We start from the raw sequence: 17577 nt of genomic DNA on the forward strand, positions 1-17577 counted from the left end.
AAACTAGCCAGGCATGGTGGAGCACACCTGTAATCCTAGTTACATCAGAGGCTGGGGCAGGGGGATCCTTTGAGCCCAGGAGACAGAGGTGCAGTGACCCAAGATTGTGCCGCTGTACTTCAGTCTGGCGGCAGAATGAGAGACCCTGTTTCCAAAAATATTAATAATAATTGTAAGGAAACTCCAATTCATTATTGATGTAAAATAAAGACCTTTATACATGAATGGATACGCCTTGTTCATGTAATGAGAGAGTCATTATTGGAAAGATCCCTCACTAGATCTATAGATTTACTGCAAACAAATTAAATTCCAAGAAATACATATATATATATATAATGTTAGGTAGAAATTGACAAACTGATTCTGATTTTTATATGGATGTATCATGGATCAAGCATAGCCAGACACACCTAAGGAGTAAGACAAAATGAGAAGACTTGCTATACTGGATACCGAGTTTAATTAGGATAGCATAGTGCTCCTCTAAGGAAAAGTAAATCAGACACAGATCCACTTTTGTAGGCACACTTGATTTCTTACAAAGGTGATGACTTATAGTGGTCAAGAAAAGTGCTGGTTTAATTGTATACACATGTTGAAACAAATAAAACCTTACCCATATTTAACTTCGTATTAACTTCATTAATTCCAGGTGGATGTTAGTTTTAACTATGATAGGCTTCCACATAATAATATAGTTTGTTGTATTTATGACCTTTAAGGATAGGAAAATATTTGTTTAACAATACAGAAAAAGCAGCTGGATGCAGTGTCTCATGCCTGTAATCCCAGCACTTCGGGAGGCGGAGGCAGGCAGATTGCTTGAGGTCAGGAGTTCCGAGACCAGCCTAGACAACATGGTGAAACTCCATCTCTACTAAAAATACAAAACAGCCGGGCATGGTGGTGCACACCTGTAGTCCCAACTACTCAGGAGACAGAGGCAGGAGAATCACTTGAGCCCGGGAGGCAGAGGTTGCAGTGAGCTGATATCGCGCCACTGCACTCCAGCCTGGGCGGCAGAAGGAGATTCTGTCTCAGGGAACAAAAACAAAAACAAAAAAAAACCAAAAAATGTATATACATAGAAAAGCACTACTTTTTAAGGAAAAATATTGATAAATTAAACTACAATGAATTTAAGAACTTCTGTTTATCAAAAGACATCATAGTGAAAATGAGAAAAATATTTGCAACACAAACAACTGTCAGTGAACTGATGTCCACAATATAGAATTTAAAAATGGATAAGGAACTTAAGCATTTCCCAGAAGAAGAAATCTAAATGACTAATAAATATAAAGGTTATCAACTTAATAATCAGATAATGCAAATTAAAATTACAATAAGATACATGACACACCTTCCAAAATGGTTAAAAGTGAAAAAGGGGGCTGGGCGTGGTAGCTCACGCCTGTAATCCCAGCACTTTGGGAGACCGAGGCGGGCGGATCACAAGGTCAGGAGATCGAGACCATGTTGGCTGACATGGTGAAACCCCGTCTCTGCTAAAAATACAAAAAATTAGCCAGGCGTGGTGGTGGGCTCCTGTAGTCCCAGCTACTCGGGGGGCTGAGGCAGGAGAATGGCATGAACCTGGGAGGCGGAGCTTGCAGTGAGCCAAGATCACGCCACTGCACTCCAGCCTGGGCAACAGAGCGAGACTCCGTCTCAAAAAAAAAAAAAGAATGTGAAAAAGACTGAAAATACAAAAATGTTGGTTAGAATGGAGCAAAAGGTGCCAGGCATTGTGACTCAAGCCTGTAATCCCAGCACTTTAGGAGGCTGAGGCAGGTGGATTGCTTGAGGCCAAGAGTTTGAGACCAGCCTGGCCAATATGGTGAAACCTTGTTGCTACAAAAAATACAAAAATCAACCAGGTGTGGTGGCCCCTGCCTGTGGTCCTAGCTACTTGGGAGGCTGAGGAATGAGAATCTCTTGAACCTGAAAGGTGGAGTTTGCAGTGAGCCGAGCTCACTCCACTGCAGTCCAGCCTGGGTGACAGAGCAAGACTCTTTGTATCAAAAAAAAAAAAAAAAAAAAAGAATGGAGCAAAAGGATTTATCGTATGCTATTTGGAAACTAAATTGGTACAACTACTTTGGAAAACAGTTTGGTTATCTATTTTAGAAATTCATGTCTGTATGTACCAAGAGACAAGCAAAAATGTTTATGGCATCATTATTTGTAGCTTCCCAAAACTGAACTGCCCAAATACCTAGTAACTAGTAGAAGTGGACTGAATAGATTGTGATGTATTCATATAAGTAATGTTCGACAAGAGAAGCTCCACTCAAAAAATATTCATACTGCATAATTTAATTAACATAGTGTGGAAACATAGTCGATATTAACCATAGTGTTTAGGATAGTGATAGAACAGGTAGTGACTAGCGGGGGAAGACTTTTACACAGAATGTGAGACTTTCCGTCTCTGGCTGTCTCTAGGATTCCACTTGCATTTTCCAGTGACTGTGGTTGCCATATTGCATTTATTTGTCATGTCTTCATAGTCTCCTCTGGTATATGACAGTTCGTCGTCCTTTCTTTGTCTTTCATGGACTTGACATTTTTGATGAGCCTATATTGCATGTCAATTATTTGTGGAATATTCCTCAATTTGGATTTGTTTTTTTCTCATGATTGGATTGAATTTGTGCAGATTTGGCAATAATGTTGTAGGAATGATATTGTAGTTATCTTGTATGAAATCAGAGATACATGATATTGATGCAAACTTTGGTTAGTTACATGACATCTGCCAGATTTTTTCACTGTAATGTTGCTGTTTTCCCCTTTAAAATTAACAAGAATCTTACTGGGAGAACCTTTGAGATTTTGCGGATACCCTGTTTCTCATCATAGTATTTTAGAATCCATCAATAATTCTTGCCTGCAATGTTTCTCTTTTATTTTATTTTTATTTTTTTAATCTTCCTTTCCTTTCCTTTCGTTTCCTTTCGTTTCCTTTCGTTTCCTTTCCTTTCCTTTCCTATCCTTTCCTTTCCTTGTTCCTTTCCTTGTTCCTTTCCGTTCCGTTCTGCCACCACGCCCGGCTAATCTTTTTTGTATGTTTAGTAGAGATAGGGTTTCACTGTGTTAGCCAGGATGGTCTCGATCTCCTGACCTTGTGATCACCTGCCTCGGCCTCCCAAAGTGCTGGGATTACAGGCATGAGCCACTGCGCCCGGCTCCTGCAATGTTTATCTCTGTGGTGTTTGTCTACTAGTAATTTTCTATTTCTATCTTTTTTTTTCCCAATATTTATTAACTGGTTTTCTACTCTAAGGAAGATCTGTTCCCTCTCCCCTGTTTATTTATATCAGTGTGGACTCATGGATACTTATTTAAATCTATTAGTTATAATGCATTACTCTCACTATTTATTTTATTGCTCAAATTGTCCCACATGTAGCCAGTGAGATCCTTCTAGTTGTCTTGTATGTTCCTTCAACGTACTCCCATTTTTTGATCATTTCCTTACTTTCTGGCATCACAAGATATTCCAGGCTCTAATTGTATTTTTCCTATCTCAGAATCAGAATAAGGTTTTTTTTCCTTGAAGTCCTTGTTTGTTTGTTTTTTATTGGAAGATGGTATTTAGAAATCAAAAATTTGGGCCAGGCACAGTGGTTCATGACTCATTTCAGCACTTTGGGAGGCCAATATGGGCAGATTGCTTGAGGTCAGGAGTTTGAGACCAGCCTGGGCAACATGACAATACCCTGTCTCTACAGAAAATACAAAAAGTAGCCAGGCATGTTGGCGCACATCTGTGGTCTCAGCTACTCAGGAGGCTGAGGTGGGAGGATGACTTGAGGTTGCAGTGAGCCGAGATTGCACCACTACACTTTAGCGTGGGTGACAGAGCCAGTCCCTGTCTAAAAAAATGAAAAAGAGGCCGGGCGTGGTGGCTCATGCCTGTAATCCCAGCACTTTGGGAGGCTGAGATGGGTGGATCACCTGAGGTCAGTAGTTCAGACCAGCCTGGCCAACATGGTGAAACCCCGTCTCTACTAAAAATACAAAAAATTAGCTGGGCCTGGTGGCGGGCGCCTGTAATCCTAGCTGCTTGGGAGGCTGAGGCAGGAAAATCACTTGTACCCAGGAGGCAGAACTTGTAGTGAGCTGAGATCGCGCCACTGCACTCCAGCCTGGGCAACCAGAGCAAAACTTTGTCTCAAAAATAAAAAAGAAAAGAAATGAATCAAAATTTGTACACTATATTTGCTTATTGTGACTAGCTGTCATTTTTGTAGTCCCTCTTAATTGACAGAGTTGGGAAAAACATGTGTATGGTTGTCTCTATCTCTGTTATTCGTTCATTTCTTTATCCATTCATCCATCTATCTATCTGCCTGTCTGTCTCTATCTGCCTGCCAGTCAGTCGTCATGTCCCTGTTCAGATATGTCTGATTTCAGTCCAACACCACAGGGTTCCCTTTGCTTATTTGTCACTTCTTTCTCCCATGGTGAGAAACCTGGCTTTTATTATTCATAGTATATTTATTTAATGTTGGTATACACATGAAGTATTAATAGTTCCAGATTTGCTAACCCAGACCTTTGTGACCATATAATGTTTCATCTAAATTAGAACAGTTTTGAGAGGGAAAGGGGGATGTTATTAAATATTATTTAAGAGTAATTGGTGGAAACATAGACTTGTAGGGAAACTGGGAATTATGGCTCCCTGTGTATGGTACATATTTTACTAATTTATTATCATTATGGTTTATTTTTGTCTTTTCACTTTTCTAGCTTCATAAATTTCCTGTTGATGGATGCAAAAATCATTCTTGAAAACAATGGGTTGAAAGCTATTAAAATAGTGACTAGTAATTTATATACTTAATAGGAAGCATTTTCTGTAATCATTATAGACTGCTTTGGTGAAAATATTGAGTTCCTTCATTGTCAGATGGAGCAGAGCAATATTGCTATTTGTTTGTTTTGTCTGGATTACTTCTGTAAGTTAAAATTGGAATTTCTCAGGGTTTCCTTGAGATGTTCTTGCATTTAGTGCTTCAGAATTCTAAGTCTTAAAAAAGAACATTGGTCAAAGAAATACTCACTTAAGATACTTGTCTGATGCTTAATAACATTTCCCTGTTAAGGTGGACACACGTTTGCAAAATGGATTTGCTCCTGGGATGAAGCTGGAGGTGGCTGTGAGAACAGATCCTGAAACCTACTGGGTTGCCACCATCATCACCACCTGTGAACAGTTGCTCCTTCTCCGCTATGATGGCTATGGGGAGGATCGGAGAGCAGATTTCTGGTGTGACATCAGGAAGGCTGATCTCTACCCCATTGGGTGGTGTGAGCAGAATAAGAAGACCCTTGAAGCCCCAGAAGGTAATGAAATACTTCCTATCAAGACGTGACATGATTTTGCTGTAAGAAAATTTGGATTGTCCACAATCTTGAGGTTTTCCGTCTCTCAAGCCTATAGGTTTACCCAGCTTTTCTAGGTTAGCATTTTGAGTGAAAATATTTATAAGGAATAGTACACATTTTCCTGTCTTTTAAAATTATTTTCTTTGCTCCATAAAGCCTCAGGTTTTTACGATGCTCATGGGGAACACTAGCTGCTTATCATCCTTTCAGACTGTGAGGTTCTCTGAGTTGGAGATTTGTAGATCTGGTTGTTTTTAAGCCCTTTGGGCCAGACTGATGTGCTGTTGATTTTCTTTTGTTTTTATTGTCCTCTCTCCTCATACCCTCAAGCAATCTGGTAATTAGGAACTCTTAAATGAACCAAATCAAGCACCACTCCAGAAGGAGTAGAAACCAAATTAAGCAGAAGAGAGACAATAAAGGCAAAAGAAAGAGAAGGGTGAGATAAAGGTGGGGAAAGATAAGAGGACTCTGGATTTAAGAAAATCCCTGAGTTGGTTGGGTGGGATGGCTCATGCCTGTAATGGCAGCACTTTGGGAGGCTGAGGTGGGTGGATCACCTGAGGTCAGGAGTTCGAGACCAGCCCGGCCAACATGGCAAAACCCTGTCTCTACTAAAAATACGAAACAATTAGCCGGGTGTGGTGGCGCACGACTGTAATTCCAGCTACTCAGAAGGCTGAGGCTGGAGAATTACTTGAACCTGGGAGGTGGAGGTTGCAGTGAGCCGAGATCGTGCCACTGCACTCCAGTCTGGATGACAGAGTGAGACGCTGTCTCAAAATAATGAAAACACCTGACTTTTGGTATTTTTCTTTTAACTTCTTACTTTGATATAATTTCAGATTTACCGAAAGTTATAAGAATCATATGGAAAATTATTGGAGACTTTTTGCCAAGTTTCTCCAAATGTTGTTAATGTTGACATATATTATGTTTACTTTATCTTGTCTCCGCTGCTTTACATATGTTCTTTTAATAAACCATGTGAGAGTCAGTTTTAGACATGATGCCCTTTTATTCAAAAATGCCGTATATATTTCTGAAAACAAAGTATTCATGTCACAGTAAAATATGCAAATGAGGAAATTAACTTTGATACGATACTGTTGTTTAATCTACAGATAGTACTCAGTTTTTTAAAAGAAACATTGTTTAATAAACATGGTCTTATTTTTATATTTATATCACTTTCTAGTATTTTTATTTTCATTTCCATTTTCTTGAGGCAGGGTCTTGCTATGTCACCCAGGCAGGTCTCCAATTCCTGGGCTCAAGTGATTATCCTGCCTCAGCCTTCCTAATAGCTAGCACCACAGGCGTAAGCCATCATGCCTGGCCCTTATTCAGTTTTTGGCCCTTATTCAGTTTTTACCAGCTATTCCAATAACATTTACAATAATTTCATTCTGTTTTACTTTTTGAGACAGAGTCTCGCTCTGTCACCCAGGCTGGAGTGCATTGGCATGATCCTAGCTCACTGTGTCCTTGAACTCCCGGGCTCAAGTGATTCTCCCACCTCATCCCTGCCAGGTAGCTGGGTCTACAGGTGTGTGTCACCACACCCAACTAATTTTTAAACTTTTTTTTTGTAGATACAGAGTTTTGCTGTGTTGCCCAGGCCAGTCTCAAACTTCTGGCCTTAAGTCCTCTCTATTTTTGGACTACTTTCTATTTTGTTGTTGTTTCTATAAACAATACTGAAGTTAGCTATAAGCTGTTTCCTCTCCTTCAGCATCTCATTTCAGGTAATATCCTTTTACTCCCAGTTAACACTTAAAAGTTAAATAGTTAAATTACGTGGCAAGAAAGCTTTTTTTTTTTTTTTAAGACAATGAGTAGGCTTATACAACTATTCACGTTTTCCGCATTCTTGTCCCATAGTTTTTATAGTAATACTGTAACTACATTTTCAGAGCATGCAGCTATTATATACCATAGTATCTCCCTTACAACCATCATTTAGTTTAAGTTCTATAGTTATATATATATTTAATTCACTACCATTTCTCATGCTAATGTTACCTCATTAATTTGCTCATCTGAAGCTCATTCCCTAGTGGACTCCTTAGAAAGGGCTCATGGGAACAATATTACTTAGTTCTTACCTGTTCATAACAGTTTGTATATAGCCTTTAGATCTGAAGTTCAGTTTGGCTAGATATAAAATCCTTCTCTCATATTTTCTCTTTCATTAAATTTCTTAAATATGTTACATTCCATTGTCTTTTGGCATAAACCATTGTTAATAACTCTGATGAAAATCTTGTTTTCTTTCCTTTTTAAGAAACTTGGTCTTTTTCCTAAATAGCCATGGTGTTATTTTTGCTTTAAAGTTCAGTACTTTCATTAGAACAATTTTGATGTAGCTGCCCTCATTTGATTTTACTGTATATATAGTAATGCCTTTCAGTATGTATTACAAGGCCTCTTTCATTTCTGTAAGGTTTACCTGAATTATGGTCCAGCATGGTAGCCGGATTACACCTGTAATCCCAGCACTTTGGGAGGCTCAGGCCGGCAGATCACTTGAGGTCAGGAGTTTGAGACCAGCCTGGCCAACATGGTGAAACCCCCTCTCCACTAAAAATATAAAAATTAGCTGGGCATGGCGGCATGTACCTGTAGTCCCAGCTACTCGGGAGGCTGAGGCAGGAGGCTGCTTGAACCTGGGAGGCAGAGACCATCCTGGCTAACACAGCGAAACCTCGTCTGCACTAAAAATACAAAAAGTTATCCGGGCGTGGTGGCGGGCGCCTGTAATCCCAGCTACTCTGGAGGCTGAGGCAGGAGAATGGCGTGAGCCCAGGAGGCGGAGCTTGCAGTGAGCCTAGATCGCGCCACTGCACTCCGGCCTGGGCGACAGAGTGAGACTCCGTCTCAAAAAAAAAAAAAAAGAACATAGGTAAAGCAGTGGAGATAAGATAAATAGAGACCTGGGTGTGCTCATTGTCGCTGGGTTTGTGTTTCTTGGCCTTTTCAGTGTCTAGAGTTAATGCATTTCTTCTTCTTCTCAGGATAAATTACATCATGATGCTTCTAATACAAATTCAGAAAGATAGTGCTTTCATTTAACTCATCCACCTAAGCTTTATTTCCTTTCTATCATGCTGAAAATCCTAGTTCTCAATTACACATTTCATTCTTTGTTAGCCAGGATGGTCTCGATCTCCTGACCTCATGATCTGCCTGCCTCGGCCTCCCAAAGTTCTGGGATTATAGGTGTGAGTCACCGCACCTGACCACATTTCATTCTTTATTTGCTTTTGCCTACCACGTACAAACAACTATTTCAAAGTAATAACATCAAGTCTACTACTAACAATAGGATTACTAAAAATAGCTTAAGATTTTTTCTTTGCATTTTTTTTATTGTTGTTGTTATTGTCCTTAGAGTATATATCCCTAACTGGGGATGTACTTTCACATTTTACTGTATTTTAAAGTAATAGTTCCTGAAATAGTTCCTCTTTTGTGATTATCTTGCAAGCTCCATATACAGTTAGGTTTCCTTGATTTTGCTTTATGAGGAAATCTGAATTTATTTGTTTACTTCTAATGGAAGAGTAAGTCCATTAACATTAACACTTATTGATATTATTAATATGCATAGCCTCAATTTTATATTGTTAAATGTTACATACTTTGTGTGTATGTAGTTTCTTTTTAACTATGTGATCTATCCTGTTTACACATATAGTTTCTCTTTCGGCATATAGAAAGGTTCTTATTTTTGTTCTACTGATTACCTTTATATAACACTTTGTAAGAAAATATTTTCTTTTAGAAATATGTACTGAAATACATATATGGATGAAATTGTATGCCATCTGGAATTGTCTTCTAACTGATCCTTGGTTGGGCATGGGCGGAGTGTGAGGTATAAGCCAGGCATTGGCAAATTATCTGTAAAGGGCAAGATAGTAAATATTTTAGGCTTTACTAATCATACGATCTCTGTCAAAGCTGCTAAAACGCTACCTTTGTAGTGTGAAAGCAGCCACAGACAATATGTAAACAAATGGATATGGCCGTGTTCTAGTAAAGCTTTATTAACAAAAATAGACAGTAGGCTGAATTAAGCCCATGGGTTGTAGCTTGTAAATCCTGGTTTAGATGAAACAGATTGGCCATGAGGTGACAGTTGTTGACGCCAGGGCACTTAGGATTCATTAGATCATTTTTCTTTTTGTATGTTTGAAAATTTCCATCATAAAAAATAAAGTAAGGTACCTTCTGGATAAAATTTTAGGAACAGGTAGTTGGGCCTATTCTCTTTGTTTTATATACAACTCTTAATAAACTAACCAGAAAGTAGCTCCATCTAGAGAAGTATTTTTGGTTTTATTTTATCTTTCAAGCTCTCAAAGAAGCAGTATGTTTGACTCTTAGATCTTAAAATGAGAAATACCTCTAAACCATCTCCACTGGTTCGCTTTCTGTGCGTTCTGTTGGCTGGCATTTTGAGTAATCAGTCATTTATTCCCTCATCTAGGCATCAGAGATAAAGTATCTGACTGGGATGAGTTTCTGCGGCAGACCCTAATAGGAGCATGTAGTCCTCCTGTTCCACTGCTAGAGGGCGTGAGTATTACTATAAGCCACATCGGCGTGGAAAACCCATCTGATCTTTCAAAGAATCTTAAAATCGGTTGCTTATTTATCACTCTGAAGCAAATAAACATTATTAGAGACATAGGCACAGGTATTGGGAATTTTAAACTTACCCTTAGAGGTTGCAAACTGGTGACTTGCTTAGTGCCTAAATATTTTCTGAATTAGTTGCTAACACATAAAAAATCTAATTTCCCAGATTCTATTATACAGTTGGAAAATAGGACCTTCTGAGGGCTTTCACTCTGAAACTGAGCAGGGGTTGATTCTGCTTCAAGGTGGACATTTGTAACTCCCACCCCAGGTGACTTGGAGACCCCCCACCCACCCTTTTTTTTTTTGCTCAGAAGACATTGGACCTGTTGTAATCCTGCCTTCCACCTGCTTTTCAGCAGTCCTTTTAAGTTAGTGTAGCCTTTGAGCTTGTTAGTGAATATAGATCTCTTGACTTTGTGAAATGGATTTATTGGTTATGACATTTCTAAGTTATATCTTGTCACTTTCTGTCATACTGGCAAAATTCTTTGTGGCATATGTGAAATGCAATGTATAAAGGTTCCCATCCCTCTACATCATTGCCAACACTTGTTGTCTTTTTTATTATAGCTGACTTAGTGGGTATGAAGTGGCATCTCATTTTGATTTACATTTATCTAAGGGCTGTTGATGTTGAGTATGTTTTTTTGTGCTTGTGGGCCATTTCTGTATCCTTTTTGGAGACATTTCTTTGCCCATTTTTAAAGTGGGTTGTCTTTTTATTATTAAGTTGAATGTATTATTATGCATTCAAAATATACATGCATTTCAAAATATTGAAAATATTTTTCCCATTCTGTGGCTTTTTATTGTTTACAACATAAACATTTTTTATTTTGATGTAATCCAGATTATCTTTTTTTCTTTTGTTGCTTGTGCTTTTGGTATCATATCTAAGAAGGCTTTGCTTAACCCAAGGTCAAGAAGATTTACTCCTGTATTTTCTAAGAGGTTTATGGTTTTAGGCCTTACATTTACTTCTATGATCCATTCACATTCCCTTTTAAATTTTGATTGGTGAGTACTCTATTTCAAACTGGTTTTTATTTTTTGTACTCTGACTCGTTTATTTATGCTTAGCCAGGGCCTGACACGTACTAAACACTCAGTAACATTTTAATGAATGGATGAATTGATAAACTATTCTACTCTTCATTGACCATGACTCTGCCATGCTGACTTTTAGCTCTGAATCCTTTTCTTCATTTGTTCATATGTCCTTTTGCATATCTGGATATGTAAGTGTCACAGAGCAATTTTTACTGGGAAAAAAATGTAAGGTTGTGTATTAGAAATGGTTAAATGATAACTTGATAATGAATTTCTTTTCTTTATTGTAGTTTTTAATATACTTTTAGATAGTGAGAGTTAAACTTTTCCTTTCCATCGCTGTAATCAAAAGCTTTTACTCTGTTCATTTGAACATTGTTATGACATCAATAAAAAATCAGAAACAACTGAAATACTATCTGTAGGTAACTGGATAAATTATTGCCCATTTACAATGTAAAATATCATAAAATACTATAAAACATGAGGAAGAGTTATATATGCTATTGTAGAAAGATACCTATGATGTACTAAGTGAAGAACAAATTAAGAAACAGTATGTAGTGTTTCCATTTTTCAAAAAATAGAAACAGACTGACTGGCAGAGGTGAATGTTGACTTGTATGGAGAAAAATAGTGTATGCCAAAGTGTTTCTTGTGGTTCTTTCTTTGAGGTGGGATTATAGGTGACTTTGACTTTTGTCATGTTTGATTTTTTTCTTTAATGATGATGATGTTATTTTGATATTTGCTTTTTTTTTTTTAAGACAGAGTCTTGCTCTGTTGCCTAGGCTAGAGTGCAGTGGCATGATCTTGGCTCACCATAACCTCCGCCTCCTGGGTTCAAGTGACTCTCCTGCTTCAGCCTCCCAAGTAGCTGGGACTGCAGGTGCCCACCACCACACCCGGCTAATTTTTGTATTTTTAGTAGAGACAGGGTTTCACCATGTTGACCAGGCTGGTCTTGAACTCCTGACCTCAAACGTTCTGCCCACCTCAGCTTCCCAAAGTGCTGGGATTACAGGTGTGAGCTACCATGCCTGGCCCATATTTGTTTTATAATAGATGAGGAGTTATTATATTTTAAAAATTCTTATAAATAAAACTGCATAACATAATCCTAGAGATAGAGATATGTTAGAGCAATTTTACTGCATTATAGATAGATTTTCTTTAAGATAAACATTTTCATATCACCTAGAAATAATACTGTAAGAGGTTTGTATGATGATAGACAATTTAGTGTCAGTGGCTTTTGAATGGGTAAAAAATACGAAGGCTGGTGTGAGATCATTTAGAAGGTGGTTTTTCAAAAATATTATGTTAATTTCTCTTACTGGATTGTTTCACTTTTTAATCCTACAGCTCCGTAATGGGAGGAATCCTTTAGATCTCATTGCTCCAGGATCCAGACTAGAATGTCAAGCTTTCCAGGACTCTTTAAGCACTTGGATTGTTACTGTAGTAGAAAACATTGGGGGAAGGCTGAAGCTACGTTATGAAGGACTTGAAAGTTCTGACAATAACGAACATTGGTTGTATTACTTGGATCCATTTCTTCATCACGTTGGTTGGGCTGCTCAACAGGGATATGAGCTTCAGCCTCCTTCAGGTGAAGAGTAATAGAGCATTTTTCTTCTGTGGCATTAACATGCTATGTTACTAATATCTATGAGGCTAAAAAAAATACATTCTGTATGTTATGAAAACCTTTGTTAATTATCATAGTAGAGCTATTACAAAACAGTTTATGTGGAGTTGTTAAACTAAGTACCTATTTTTCTTTTTTGTTCTTGTTGTTCTGCTTTTGTTTTTGTTTGTTTGTTTGTTCTTTGTTTTGAGACAAGAGTCTTGCTCTGTTACCCAGCCTGGAGTGCAGTGTCATGCAACCTCCACCTCCCGGGTTCAAGCAGTTCTTGTGCCTCAGCCTCCCCAGTAGCTAGGATTACAGACACACGCCACCATACCTGGCTGATTTTCGTATTTTTAGTAGAGATGGGGTTTCACCATGTTGGCCAGTCTGGTTTCGAACTCTTGACCTCAAGTGATCCGCCCACCTTAGCCTCCCATAGTGCTGGGATTACAGGCATGAGACACCGTACCTGGCCAAGTGCCCATTTTTCTTTTCTTTTTATTGTTTTTATAATTTACCACACTTATTGATATACCTCATAGACTTCTGTGCCAACCCATACTGACCCTTGACCTAGATAAAATAAAGAAAAAATTATCTAGGGAGCATTTAGCTAGGTATATAGAAAATTGGGTCACAGCAAATTGTTGATTAAAAGAAATACCAATAATATTGGTATTTCTGGAGTTACTGTTTAAATCAATTTGCATTTATTATTATGTGCCCCAATTTGGATGTTATATTACAATTTTATGGATTACAGCAATCCTTATGATCTTACTGTAGGTATTTTCATAAAGCCAAGCTGTCCAAGCTCTTCGTAGAGCGAAGTGCTGAAGTTAAGGTGCAAGTTCTTTAAGTGTAGAGGGATATAAGTGGGCTTGAACCCTTTTCTAGTTCCAGTGGAAAGTGACTGTTTTTATGTGAATGCTTTCGGGACAGGTAAAAAGTATAAGTTTCTCGTCATCTAAAGCATGTTGTCATGTTTTATTAAAGCCATCAGACATCTAAAAAATGAAGCTGAGTGGCAAGAGATTTTGGCCAAAGTGAAAGAGGAAGAGGAAGAGCCATTACCATCTTACTTATTTAAGGTAAAAACAAAACATTTGATAGATCGGTATTGCTCCACTTACAGTAGAGTAAAGCAACGCCAGGGGTGAAAGTGTAAAGTAGGCCCTGCAGTCGGTAAGAATGGAGGGTGTGTTAGCGCTGGACTGGTGATCATCCTTGTTTTCTTCTAACAGTTGTCTAGATTTTCTCCCCAAGTTCTCCTGAAGTAGTTTGAATCTTTTCTACCCTTAACTACATACGCCTAACTTATAAAATAAATTTGTTTTTTCCTCCAGATATTCCTTGTCTTTGAATGTAGAGAGTAGAAGCACTTTCTGTGTTTTTGTTTTTTCCTGAATAGTTTTTTCCAGAGAAGAAAATTGTATTGGCTAGTTTTGCACATTTAAAAAAAAGAAGAAAACTATAGGGTTTACCAGAGCTGGATATTTCTGTTGATCACAGTAGGATTCAGCTACATGTAAGTGTAAAATTGATTCAGATACTATGTTTTCATCCCCTTTTGGTGTCTGCATTTCAGGACAAACAAGTTATTGGCATTCATGCATTCTCTGTAAACATGAAATTGGAAGCTGTAGACCCCTGGTCTCCTTTTGGGATCTCTCCGGCTACAGTTGTTAAGGTAAAATGGGGATAACTCTCTTGGTAAGAATCCCTGTCAAGGTGACTGGTTTAGGAAATTGGTAGTGTTTTGATCTTTAAGCTCTGTTGATCCAACCCATTTTTCCTTCTAAGCCGTGCAGTTAGAATTACTTCTGTGCACGTTTTGTATTTGTCCAGTTTGCTGTGGCCCGTTCCTTCTTCAGAGCTTGGTAACCCTAGCCAAAGCAGTCTTGGGCCTGGGCACTAGACTAGTAGGGGACGCATTCTTTGGGGCAGGCCTAGGTGTATATAAGTAAAGGAGATTTAACTCCTTTAGGAGGCAGGGTATCTGTAAAGTTGGAGGTAGGCAGTCTCATCAACGTCTAACTAGATGCAGAGCTCTTTGGAATGAGGAGATGAGTTGGGGATTAGGCAATTAGTGTTAAAAGTTCTAGCAGTGGCCTGGCTCCAGCTATGTATTCCAGATTCAGATTTAATCCTTTGGAATACTGACAAAAGTAAGAAGTAAGGTTATCAAGGCCCTGCTCAGTCACTACAACTGAGGCATTGGCCAGAGAATTTCAGTTTCCAACTAGAGCAGAAGCACATTTACTGAAAATAGAAGCCAAAGTTGAATGTGACTAGAGGAATAGTTGCTTGGGTGCTAAATTGTCTGATCTATTGAGATTTAAGTTTTCCCTGTCTTGGAAGAAGATTATTCTCAAAGCAAGGAGGGATTCTGAGCCTGAAAGTGGGGCCAGTAGGCCCTATCTAGAGTCTGAAGGGAGGGCTAGTGGGAAGCCAGAGGAGGTTCATAAAGTTGTCTCTTTGGCTGGGCTCAGTGGCTCACGCCTGTCATCCCAGCACTTTGGGACACCGGGGCAGGTAGATCACCTGAGGTCGGGAGTTGGAGACCAGCCTGACCAACATGGAGAAACCCCGTCTCTACTAAAAATACAAAATTAGCTGGACATGGTGGCGCATGCCTGCAATCCCAGCTACTCAGGAGGCTGAGGTGGGAGAATCGCTTGAACCCGGGAGGCGGAGGTTGTGGTGAGCCAAGGTTGTGCCATTGCACTCTAGCCTGGGCAATAAGAGCAAAACTCCGTCTCTAAATAAGTAAATAAATAAAGTTCGTTCGTTGGCATTTGAAACTGGGCTAGAATTTGAAAAACGAATATACAGTAGCATAAGCTTAAACTAAGCTTCTCACTAAGTTTAGACTAAATTTTGTTCAGAGCCCAACTACATGGGTTTGGATCCAGATTTTGCTTCTTCCTCATTTTGTAACCTAGGGCAAGTTATTTAACCTGTGTTTGAACTCGTTCTCCTTATCTGCAAAATGGAGTTGATAGTGGTACTTGGGCCAGGTGTGGTGCTCAAGCCTGTAATCCCAGCACTTTGCGAGGCTGAGTCAGGAGGATCACTTGAGCCCAGGAGTTTGAGACAAGCCTGGGCAATATAGCAAGACCACAAAAATTAAAAAATTAGCTGGGCGTGATAGTGCATGCCTGTTGTCCCAGGTACTCAAGGGACTGAAGTGGAAGGATCAACTGAGCCCAGGAAGTCAAGACTGCAGTGCTTCAGTGAGCCACGTTCATGCCACTGCACTCCAGCCTGGGTAACAGAGCAAAACCCTGTCTCCAAAAAGTATATATGTATTTTTTATATATATATTAAAAAAATGGTACTTACCTCTTTCGATTAAGAAGATTGAAACTGAATTGATACATGAAAAGCATTTAATTAAAACAGTAATTATATGCATTATATAACACAGAGCTAACATTTAGTGTTTAGTAGTATTAATACCCACATGATTATGAACTTTTGTAATATGTTTGGCTGTGCCAAGAAAAAAGCACATGCATTTGTCTGTTTCACCTATTAATTACATGTATAGGTTTTTGATGAGAAGTACTTTCTGGTGGAAATGGATGACTTGAGACCTGAAAACCACGTGCGGCGATCCTTTGTGTGCCACGCCGACAGTCCTGGCATCTTCCCTGTGCAGTGGAGTCTGAAGAATGGCCTACACATCAGCCCCCCTCCAGGTGCACATTTGCTCTCTTCTGAGTTGTTACTTGAGAGCTTCTCCTTGAGATAAGATGGCATTGCTTAAATCTTTTGTCCCTCTTCTCATGCCCTAGCCTGTTCCTAACGTTTTTGGGGTCTGAGAAAAGTGTAAGGAAAGGTCTAGATTCCTTGTAGTTACATATTTCAAAGTCATAAATTGAGCTAAAAAACTGCTATTAAAGAGAGTGTGTGGGCCAGGCACAGTGGCTCACGCCTGTAATCCCAGCACTATGGGAGGCCGAGGTGGGCGGATCACGAGGTCAGGAGATCGAGACCATCCTGGCTAACACGGTGAAACCCCATTTCTACTAAAAAACAAAAAAATTAGCCGGGCGTGGTGGCGGGCACCTGTAGTCCCAGCTACTCGGGAGGCTGAGGCAGGAGAATGGCGTGAACCCGGAGGCGGAGCTTGCAGTGAGCCGAGATTGCGCCACTGCACTCCAGCCTGGGCGACAGCGAGACTCCATCTCAAAAAAAAAAAAAAATAAAGGAGAGTGTGTTCTATCCTCTGACTTTGTTATCTGTGCCCTCATAACCCCCTAGAAAGCCAAGTTCCAACCTGAGTTCTATGCTGGCTCCTTAGTTCCATTTATGTCTGTTAGGGGTGGCAGAGGGGTGGGCTTGGATGCACAGTGAGCATTGGGGGCTGGCTTGTGAGAAGAGGCCATAGAGCCAGAGTTAGAAGGTAGATTACTGATTATCTTTAGGTGTCTGAGTCTTATCATGGAGGGAACTTTCTAGAGAGAGGTTTATGGTGAAGAGTAGGACTCAGGCAGTAGGTAGGAAAATAAAAGCTTGTTTTCCTGATATTTGCAACTTTGCAAAATATAGTCTTTGATCCTTTAATCAAGGTGCTTAATTAATGGTTTTAGTTGAGCTTCACTGAAATTTTTAATATTTTTAAACTTAGAGAATCTAGAACATGTCAGATGTTTATCTGATTTTTTAATATTAGCAAATCAGATTATTTGATTGGCAGTCTATGTATATGTTATTAGTAGGTTTTCAGTAAAGCATAGCATCACTTTCTAAATGGTGACTGCTGGAACACTGGGCTGGAAGTATTCTTTCGTGTTAACAAGGGTCATACACTCAGAACCTTTTGTCTTTCATTA

At 39.2% G+C, this 17577-nt stretch overlaps 1 protein-coding gene across 1 annotated transcript in view; it reads left to right on the plus strand.

Annotated features, from left to right (window-relative positions):
- The window catches only part of SFMBT1 (Scm-like with four mbt domains 1), a 151454-nt gene that overhangs the window by 110343 nt on the left and 23534 nt on the right, over nucleotides 1-17577 (plus strand). Inside the window, exons 4-9 of the mRNA XM_011986192.1 lie at nucleotides 5121-5361; nucleotides 9899-9987; nucleotides 12469-12715; nucleotides 13733-13827; nucleotides 14325-14426; nucleotides 16290-16440. Coding sequence (XP_011841582.1) covers nucleotides 5121-5361; nucleotides 9899-9987; nucleotides 12469-12715; nucleotides 13733-13827; nucleotides 14325-14426; nucleotides 16290-16440 — 925 coding nt within the window. The remainder of the gene's footprint in view (nucleotides 1-5120; nucleotides 5362-9898; nucleotides 9988-12468; nucleotides 12716-13732; nucleotides 13828-14324; nucleotides 14427-16289; nucleotides 16441-17577) is intronic.

Source organism: Mandrillus leucophaeus, unplaced genomic scaffold (genome assembly GCF_000951045.1).
Source record: "Mandrillus leucophaeus isolate KB7577 unplaced genomic scaffold, Mleu.le_1.0 Scaffold296, whole genome shotgun sequence".
Lineage (NCBI taxonomy): Eukaryota > Metazoa > Chordata > Mammalia > Primates > Cercopithecidae > Mandrillus > Mandrillus leucophaeus.